Source organism: Heterodontus francisci, chromosome 2 (assembly GCF_036365525.1).
Source record: "Heterodontus francisci isolate sHetFra1 chromosome 2, sHetFra1.hap1, whole genome shotgun sequence".
Lineage (NCBI taxonomy): Eukaryota > Metazoa > Chordata > Chondrichthyes > Heterodontiformes > Heterodontidae > Heterodontus > Heterodontus francisci.
Genome location: NC_090372.1, coordinates 223,443,842 through 223,454,208, shown reverse-complemented (window position 1 = coordinate 223,454,208; position 10,367 = coordinate 223,443,842). Strand labels below are relative to the sequence as shown.

Sequence of the window (10,367 nt, the reverse complement as noted above, 5' to 3'; positions counted from 1 at the left end):
AGTGAGAGTCACAGAGAGAGCGACAGTGCACAGAGAGAGGGACAGAGAGACAGGAACAGAGAGAGAGGGACAGAGAGACAGGAACAGAGAGAGGGACAGACAGAGAGAGAGAGAGAGGCACAGAGAGAGGCAGAGAAAGAGGTTGGGTAAGGGAGAGGAAGGGACAGGGAGAGGGAGAGAGCGAGGGACAGAGAGAGGGACAGAGAGTGGGACAGAGAGCAGAACAGAGAGAGGGACAGTGCACAGAGAGAGGACAGAGAGTAGGACAGAGAGAGAGACAGGGAGAGAGGGACAGAGCGAGGAAAAGAGATAGGGACAGAGAGAGGGACAGAGAGGAACAGAGAGAGAGGGACAGAGAGACAGGAACAGAGAGAGGGACAGACAGAGAGAGAGAGGCACAGAGAGAGGCAGAGAAAGAGGTTGGGTAAGGGAGAGGAAGGGACAGGGAGAGGGAGAGAGCGAGGGACAGACAGAGGGACAGAGAGTGGGACAGAGAGCAGAACAGAGAGAGGGACAGTGTACAGAGAGAGGACAGAGAGTAGGACAGAGAGAGAGAGACAGAGAGAGAGCGAGACAGAGAGAGAGGGTCAGAGATACAAGGACAGAGAGAGGGACGGAGAGAGGGAGAGAGAGAGAGGGAGAGAGAGAGACGGAGAGAGAGAGGCACGGAGAGAGGGAGAGGCAGGAAAAGAGAGAGGTAGGGACAGAGAGAGGGACAGAGATGGGGACAGAGATGGGAACAGAGAGAGAGGGACAGAGAGAGAGGGACAGACAGAGGGACAGAGAGAGAGAGAGAGGGACAGAGATAGGGAGAGGGAGAGGCAGGAAAAGAGAGAGGTAGGGACAGAGGGAGGGACAGAGAGGAGAGAGGGGGGGACAGAAAGAGGGACAGAGAGTGAGGGGCAGAGACGGGGACAGAGAGAGGGGGACAGAGAAAGGGACAGAGAGAGGGACAGAGAGTGGGACAGAGAGCAGGACAGAGAGAGAGGGACAGAGAGGGACAGAGAGAAGGACAGAGAGAGCGAGAGACAGAGAGAGAGGGTCAGAGATACAGGGACAGAGAGAGGGAGAGGTAGGGACAGAGAGAGGGACAGAGATGGGGACAGAGATGGGAACAGAGAGGGACAGACAGAGGGACAGACAGAGAGAGAGAGACAGAGATAGGGAGAGAGAGAGATAGGGAAAGAGATGAGGTCGGGACAAAGAGAGGGAGAGAGGGAGGGACAGAGAGGAGAGAGGGGGGGACAGAGAGAGGGACAGAGAGTAAGCGGCAGAGAGGGGAACAGAGAGGAGGGGATAGAGAGAGGGACAGAGAGAGGGACAGAGAGAAGTAAGGAGAGAGGGACAGAGTACAGTGAGAGGGATGGAGAGAGAGGGACAGAGCACTGAGAGAGGGAGAGAGAGAGAGAGACAGAAGAGGGACAGAGAGAGGCACAGAGAGAGGGGCAGAGAGAGGGTCAGTGAGAGAGAGAGACAGAGAGGGGGACAGAGAATGAGGGACAGAGAGAGGGATGGAGGGAGAGGGACACAGAGAGAGGGACAGAGAGAGGGATGGAGAGAGAGGGACACAGAGAGAGGGACAGAGAGAGGGACAGAGAGGGGAACAGAGAGAGGGACAGAGAGAGGGACAGAGAGAGGGTCAGAGAGAGGAAAAGAGATAGGGACAGAGAGAGAGAGACAGATCGAGAGGGACAGAGAGAGGGACAGAGAGAGAGATGGACAGAGGGAGGGACAGAGAGAGAGGGACAGAGAGGGAGAGAGAGAGGGACAGAGAGAGGGACAGATCACAGAGAGCAGGAGAGAGAGAGAAACAGAAAGTAAGGGATAGAGATGGACAGAGAGAGAGGGACAGAGAGAGGGACAGATCACAGAGAGCAGGAGAGAGAGAGAAACAGAAAGTAAGGGATAGAGAGATGGACAGAGAGAGAGGGACACAGAGAGGGACAGAGGACAGAGGGAGGGGCAAAGCGAGGTACAGAGAGAGAGACAGAGAGAGGAACAGAGAAAGAGGGTCAGAGTGGGAGAGAGAGAGGGAGACAGAGAGAGGGGCAGAGATAGGGAAAGAGAGAGGTATGGAAAAAGTGAGGTAGGGACAAAGAGAGGGAGAGAGGGAGGGACAAAGAGAAGGAGAGAGAGAGGGACAGAGAGAGGGACTGAGAGAGGAAAAGAGATAGGGACAGAGAGAGGGGCAGAGAGAGGGACACAGAGAGGGACCGAGCACAGAGGGAGTGAGAGAGAGAGGGACAGAATGTGGGACAGAGAGAGGGACAGAGAGAGAGAAAGATAGAGGGTCACAGAGCAGAGAGAGGGACAGAGAGAGAGGGACATAGAGAGAGGGGCAGAGCACAAGTAGTTGGACAGAGAGGGACTGAGCATGGAGGGTGTGAGTGACGGAGGGACAGAGAGAGGGACAGAGCACAGAGCGAAGGACAAAGAGAGGGACAGAGAGAGAGAGACAGAGAGACAGGGACAGAGAGAGGGACAGACAGAGAGAGAGAGAGAGAGAGAGAGAGAGGCACAGAGAAAGGCAGAGAAGGAGGTTGGGTAAGGGAGAGGAAGGGACAGGGAGAGGGAGAGAGTGAGGGACAGAGAGAGGGACAGAGAGTGGAACAGAGAGCAGAACAGAGAGAGGTACAGAGAGGGACAGAGAGAGACGGAGAGAGAGTCACAGAGAGAGGGAGAGAGAGAGGAACAGAGATTGGGAGAGAGAGACGGAGAGAGAGTCACAGAGAGAGGGAGAGAGAGAGAGGCACAGAGAGAGGCAGAGAAGGAGGTTGGGTAAGGGAGAGGAAGGGACAGGGAGAGGGAGAGAGTGAGGGACAGAGATTAGGACAGAGAGAGGCACAGAGAGAGAGGGAGAGAGAGAGGGACAGAGATTGGGACAGAGAGAGGGAGATAGAGAGACGGAGAGAGAGAGGCACAGAGAGTGGGACAGAGAGAGGGAAAGGGTGAAGGGGAGGGACAGAGCCTGGGGTGGAGTGAGGGAGGGACAGGGTGAAGGGGAGGGACAGAGCCTGGGCAGGGAGGTTTCTCTGTACAATGGGGAAACGGGAATGTGAAAAGGTGAACAATATTCCTCCTCGGGCAGTGAGTTTGCAGCAGTAAATAAAGGAGTGAGATTGTATGGAATGAGGTTCTGAGTGTACACTGGGTGACAGTATTAGTGAACAGAACAGACACAGCAACAAGGATGTGCAGTCAGCAATTTTATTGATGATTTTCAAACAGAAATGTCAGAAAGATTACAGATCACACACACATCCTCACAGAACAGTAACTAACTAATGCAGACAGTGAATGGTGAGTCAGTACATGGTCCTTATCAGACTGTTACTGACTGGGATAAACTTCACTGACTCCAGGATTTATCCGGCTCTCTTCAGAGCTGCTGATGTTAAACCAGAGCAGGAATTCCCGTTGATAGTCAGTGGGACAGGGATGGGACTGATCCATCAGTGGGACAGGGATGGGACTGATCTATCGGTGGGACAGGGATGGGACTGATCTATCGGTGGGACAGGGATGGGACTGATCCAACAGTGGGACAGGGATGGGACTGATCCATCAGTGGGACAGGGATGGGACTGATCCATCAGTGGGACAGGGATGGGACTGATCTGTCGGTGGGACAGGGATGGGACTGATCCAACAGTGGGACAGGGATGGGACTGATCTGTTGGTGGGACAGGGATGGGACTGATCTATCAGTGGGACAGGGATGGGACTGATCCATCAGTGGGACAGGGATGGGACTGATCCATCAGTGGGACAGGGATGGGACTGATCTGTTGGTGGGACAGGATGGGACTGATCTATCAGTGGGACAGGGATGGGACTGATCCATCAGTGGGACAGGGATGGGACTGATCCATCAGTGGGACAGGGATGGGACTGATCCATCAGTGGGACAGGGATGGGACTGATCCATCAGTGGGACAGGGATGGGACTGATCCAACAGTGGGACAGGGATGGGACTGATCTGTTGGTGGGACAGGGATGGGACTGATCTGTCGGTGGGACAGGGATGGGACTGATCTGTCAGTGGGACAGGATGGGACTGATCTGTCGGTGGGACAGGGATGGGACTGATCTGTCAGTGGGACAGGATGGGACTGATCTGTCGGTGGGACAGGGATGGGACTGATCTGTCAGTGGGACAGGATGGGACTGATCTATCAGTGGGACAGGGATGGGACTGATCTGTCGCTCTGTATTCCTGTATCCCAGACACAGTGTATTCCAGACTCTTTCCCTGGTCACTGCTTCTCTTTCACTGATCACTGTCACATTGCCTCCGATTTCTCCATGAATGCTGTTTTACTCAGAGCTCCATCAACTGTTTTTCTCGGATATTTTGCAGAAACGCTTAAAAGCAGACTCATTGTGTAAAATCATTGCTTAAAGCTGATTGGTGGGAGCTGGGCCCAGGATAAGAAGCTGTTAATGATCTGGATAATGATTGGTTGCAGAAGCTCGAAGCAGAAAGCGGATATTTCCAAACCAGCGGCGAGTTCAGTTTGGATTGTTCTGGAAAAACAAAATCACAGGATAAATGTTCAGTTAGTGTCAGAATCCATTTCCACATGAATATTGGAGCAGAGGGGTGATGGGGAGGAGAGGAAGTACCATAGGACCATATGAATTAGGAGCAGAAACATAGAAACACAGAAAATAGGAGCAGAAGTAGGCCATTCAGCCCATCAAGCTTGCTCCGCCATTCAATAAGATCATGGCTGATCTGTTTGTGTCTTCTATTCCACACTCCCATCTACCCCCGATAATCTTTCATTACCTTACCTAACAAGAATCTATTTACCTCCACCTTAAAAATATTCAATGACCCCACCTCCACCACCTTCTGAGGCAGAGAGTTCCAAAGACACACAACCCCCTGACAGAAATCATTTCTCCTCGTCTCTGTCCTAAAAGGGCGAACCCCTATTTTAAAACACTGCCCCCTAGTTCTGGACTCACAAGAGGAAACATCCTTTCCACATCCACCTTGTCAAGACCGTTCAGGATCTTATAAACTTCAATCAATTCTTCCCTCACTCTTCTAAACTCCAGTGAAAACAAACCCAGTCTGTCTAAACTTTCCTCAAAAGACAACCCACTCATTCCAGGTATCAATCTAGTTCCCCATGGCAGGCTGATGGAGAAAGTGAAGGCGCTTGGGGTCCAAGGTGTACTAGCTAGATGGATAAAGAACTGGCTGGGCAACAGGAGACAGAGAGTAGCAGTAGAAGGGAGTTTCTCAAAATGGAGACGTGTGACCAGTGGTGTTCCACAGGGATCCGTGCTGGGACCACTGTTGTTTGTGATATACATAAATGATTTGGAGGAAAATATAGGTGGTCTGATTAGCAAGTTTGCAGACGACACTAAGATTGGTGGAGTAGCAGATAGTGAAGGGGACTGTCAGAGAATACAGCAGAATATAGATAGATTGGAGAGTTGGGCAGAGAAATGGCAGATGGAGTTCAATCAGGGCAAATGCGAGGTGATGCATTTTGGAAGATCCAATTCAAGAGTGAACTATACAGTAAATGGAAAAGTCCTGGGGAAAATTGATGTCCAGAGAGATTTGGGTGTTCAGGTCCACTGTTCCCTGAAGGTGGCAACGCAGGTAAATAGAGTGGTCAAGAAGGCATACGGCATGCTTTCCTTCATCGGACGGGGCATTGAGTACAAGAGTTGGCAGGTCATGTTACAGTTGTATAGGACTTTGGTTCGGCCACATTTGGAATACTACGTGCAGTTCTGGTCGCCACATTATCAAAAGGATGTGGATGCTTTGGAAAGGGTGCAGAGGAGGTTCACCAGGATGTTGCCTGGTATGCAGGGCGCTAGCTATGAAGAGAGGTTGAGTAGATTAGGATTATTTTCATTAGAAAGACGGAGGTTGAGGGGGGACCTGATTGAGGTGTACAAAATCATGAGAGGTATAGACAGGGTGGATAGCAAGAGGCTTTTTCCCAGAGTGGGGGATTCAATTACTAGAGGACATGAGTTCAAAGTGAAAGGGGAAAAGTTTAGGGGGGATATGCGTGGAAAGTTCTTTACGCAGAGGGTGGTGGGCACCTGGAACGCATTGCCAGCGGAGGTGGTAGATGCGGGCACGATGGAGTCTTTTAAGATGTATCTAGACAGATACATGAATGGGCAGGAAGAAAAGAGATACAGAACCTTAGAAAATAGGCGACATGTTTAGAGAGAGGATCTGGATCGGCGCAGGCTTGGAGGGCCGAAGGGCCTGTTCCTGTGCTGTAATTATCTTTATTCTTTGTTCTTGTTCTAAACCTCCTCTGAACCCCCTCCAACGCATTTACATCCTTCCTTCAATAAGGATACCAAAACTGCACAAAGTAGTGAAGACATGGTCTCACCAATGCCCTGTAGAACTGAAGAATAACTCCTTACTTTTATTTTCAATACCTCTCGTAATAGAGGATACCATTCCATTAGCCTTTTTTATGACTTGCTCTACCTGCATACTAACTTTTTGTGACTCATGCTCTCGAACATCTAGATCCTTCTGCACCTCGGAATTCTGCAGTCGTTCCCCATTTCAGTAACACTGTTTTTTTGTTCTTCATATTTTCCCACATTATACTCCATCTGCCAGATTTTTGCTCACTCACTCAACTTATCTATATCGGTCTGCATTCTCCTTATGTCCTCTTTGCAACATACTTTCTTACCTGTCTCTGTGTCATCTGCAAATTAAGCTACCATGCCATCGCTCCCCTCAGCTAAATCATTGATATAAATTGTAAAAATTTGAGGCCCCAGCACAGATCTCTGCAGGATTCCCCTCGTCACATCCTGCCAATCAGAAAAGGACCCATTTATGCATACTTTCTGTTTTCTGCCAGCCAGCCAATCTTCTATCCACGCTAATATGTTACCCCCTACACAATGAGCTCCTACTTTGCACAGTAACCTTTTATGTGGCACCTTATCAAATGCCTTCTGGAAATTCAAGTACAGTATGTCAACGGGCTCCTCTTTATCCATAGCGCATGTTACTCCTTCAAAGAACTCCAATAAATTGGTTAAACACGATTTCCCTTTCACAAAACCATGCTGACTATTCCCGATTACCTTGAGTTTTTCTACGTGCCCAGCTCTAGCCTCCTTAATGATTGATTCTAACACCTTCCCCACAACAGACATCAAGCTAACTGGCCTATAGTTACCTGTTTTCTGCCTCCCCCCAATTCTAGAACAGAGGGGTTATATATACTTTCCAGTCTGATGGAACCTTTCCAGAATCCAGCAAATTTTGAAAATTTAACACCAACGCATCTACTACCTCATTAGCCACCTCTTTTAAGAGTGAACGGGAGGAGAGGGAGTGAAGGGGAGGGAGGTACTGAAGGGGAGGAGGAGGGGAAGGAGTGAAGGGCAGGAGCAGGGGAGGGAGTGAAAGGGAGGAGTAGGGAGAGAAGGGGAGGAGTAGGGAGAGAAGGGGAGGAGTAGGGAGTGAAGGGGAGGAGTAGGGAGTGAAGGGGAGGAGTAGGGAGTGAAGGGGAGGAGGAGGGAGCGAAAGGGAGGAGTAGGGAGAGAAGGGGAGGAGTAGGGAGAGAAGGGGAGGAGTAGGGAGAGAAGGGGAGGAGTAGGGAGCGAAGGGGAGGAGTAGGGAGCGAAGGGGAGGAGTAGGGAGCGAAGGGGAGGAGTAGGGAGCGAAGGGGAGGAGTAGGGAGCGAAGGGGAGGAGTAGGGAGCGAAGAGGAGGAGTAGGGAGCGAAGGGGAGGAGTAGGGAGCGAAGGGGAGGAGGAGGGAGCGAAGGGGAGGAGGAGGGAGCGAAGGGGAGGAGGAGGGAGCGAAGGGGAGGAGGAGGGAGCGAAGGGGAGGAGGAGGGAGCGAAGGGGAGGGTGAAGGGGTAGGTTTTATTTTCCAAGTCCTGGAACATCTTTTATTTGAGGCATTTTGTGCCTTTGCTGGAGTCCCCATTGCTCTGCTTTTCAAACCCCTGGAACTGCGCCAGATATTTTAAATCTGAAATTATAAATCAACATAATGAGTTGAACTTCATTCAATAATACTAAATGGTTAACATGACCCAGTAAAAAGAGGCTGCAGTGTCTGTGTTGACTTTGAGCCTGCAACTATTATCAATACTGATTTCCACCCTATGTGGGTCTTCGTGACAGCACAGTGTGAAGACACAAAGAAGGAGAAGAGAAGGTGGGTCTAGGGAAGGGGCAGGAACTGGGATTTTACATCCAGAAACACAGTGATCAATCCCACCTCCCCAAATATCCCCATGACTGGAGATATTTGATACAGGCTGGGTAGGTGCCAGTCTCCCCAGCACACCATGGGCAGTGTTGAGGGCCAGAAGGCCGAAGGACAATACAGGGGGAGGGAGGGAGCTTACAACTGGAGAGATTGAGTGTTGCAATGGTGAACATGAAGACTAGATCACAGCAGCAGACAGTTATACTTACAGGAGGAACTGTGCAGAATCAATGAGGGTCAAGGGCTCCAAACACCTCCACCTCACACAAGGTCAGAAATTGACGAGGGCTTGGGAGGAAGATGTTCACAAAACGGCCGTGCACCCCGGTTCCTTGGCAGAAAAAGCTCTTAGTCTCTCCAGCGCCAATGGAGTCGATCGTCGCACAGCTGAAAGCAATCGAGTGAGAATAAGGATTAGAGAGGGCTGTTGAATAAATCTGTAACACATTCTGCAGATTGTACTACGGTCATGGGAGGTTCTGCAGTAGCTGGGATTCACAAATTTGCCTATCAAAGTAGGTTGCATATGACAACCATCTTCAGCTGCTTCATCAATGACCTTCCTTCAATCATAAGGTCAGAAGTGGGGATGTTCGCTGATGATTGCACAATGTTCATCACCATTCACAACTCCTCAGATACTGAAGCAATCTGTGTAGAAATGCAGCAAGACCTGGACAATATCCAGGCTTGGGCTGATAAGTGGCAAGTAACATTCACACCACACAAGTGCCAGGCAATGACCATCTCCAACAAGAGAGAATCTAACCATCTCCCCTTGACATTCAATGACATTACCATCGCTGAATCCCCCACTATCAACATCCTAGGGGCTACCATTGACCAGAAACTGAACTGGAGTAGCCATATAAATACCGTGGCTACAAGAGCAGGTCAGAGGCTAGGAATCCTGAGGCGAGTAACTCACCTCCTAACTCCCCAAAGCCTGTCCACCATCTACAAGGCACAAGTCAGGAGTGTGATGGAATACTCTCCACTTGCCTGGATGGGTGCAGCTCCAACAACACTCAAGAAGCTCGACACCATCCAGGACAAAGCAGCCCACTTGATTGGCACCACATCTACAAACATTTACTCCCTGTACCACCAACACAGTGGCAGCAGTGTGTACCATCTACAAGATGCACTGCAGCAATGCACCAAGGCTCCTTAGACAGCACCTTCCAAACCCGTGACCTCTACCACCTAGAAGGACAAGAGCAGCAAATACATGGGAACACAACCACCTGCAAGTTCCCCTCCAAGTCACACACCATCCTGACTTGGAACTATATCACCGTTCCTTCACTGTAGCTGGGTCAAAATCCTGGAAATCCCTTCCTGACAGCACTGTGGGTATATCTACCCCAAATGGACTGCAGCGGTTCAAGAAGGCAGCTCACCACCACCTTCTCAAGGGCAATTAGGGATGGGTAATAAATGCTGGCCTGGCCAGTGACGCCTACATCCCATGAATGAATAAAAAAAACAACTATCTGCATTCATATAGCTCCTTAAAGCATTAAAATGTCCCAAGGGCCGTAAACAGATAAAGTTTGACACAGAATCATATAGGGAGATATTAGGACAAGATTGGACAAGTCATAGAGCGCCAAAGATTTAAAGAGTCATTCTGGTACAGAAGGAGGCCATTCGGCCCATCAGGTTCATGCCAGTTCTCTGCAGAGCAATTCAGTCAGTCCCACACCCCAGCTCTACCCCCATAGGCCTGTAACTTTATTTCCTTCAAGTGACCAACCAATTTCCTTTTGAAATCATTCCACCCCCTCATAAAGCAGCAAGTTCCAGGTCATTACCACTCACTGCGTTAAAAAGTTCTTCCTCACAGTCCCTCTGCATCTCTTAACCTTCAGTCTTGTCCCCTAGTCCTTGTACCATCACCTTGTACCATCTTTGTCTACCTTATCTAAACCAGTCATGTGTCTTGTATTGCCATGATCTAATTAAATGGTGGAGCAGGCTCGACGGGCTGAATGGCCTACTCCTGCTGCTATGTTCCTGTAATCCTGTACACCTCTGTCAAATCTCCCCTCAATCGCCTTTGCTCCAAGGAGAACAACCCCAACTTGTCCATCCTAACTTTGTACCAAATATCTCCCAT

The 10,367-nt window shown here is 50.1% G+C and overlaps 1 protein-coding gene across 1 annotated transcript in view; it reads right to left on the bottom strand.

Annotated features, from left to right (window-relative positions):
* Nucleotides 1-3,193: 3,193 nt before the first annotated feature.
* LOC137351678 (fucolectin-like) overlaps nucleotides 3,194-10,367 on the bottom strand; it is a 105,256-nt gene continuing 98,082 nt past the window's right edge. Inside the window, exons 4-5 of the mRNA XM_068016381.1 lie at nucleotides 8,455-8,632; nucleotides 3,194-4,528 (exon numbers count right to left, since the gene is read on the bottom strand). Coding sequence (XP_067872482.1) covers nucleotides 8,473-8,632 — 160 coding nt within the window. The 3' untranslated portion in view covers nucleotides 3,194-4,528; nucleotides 8,455-8,472. The remainder of the gene's footprint in view (nucleotides 4,529-8,454; nucleotides 8,633-10,367) is intronic.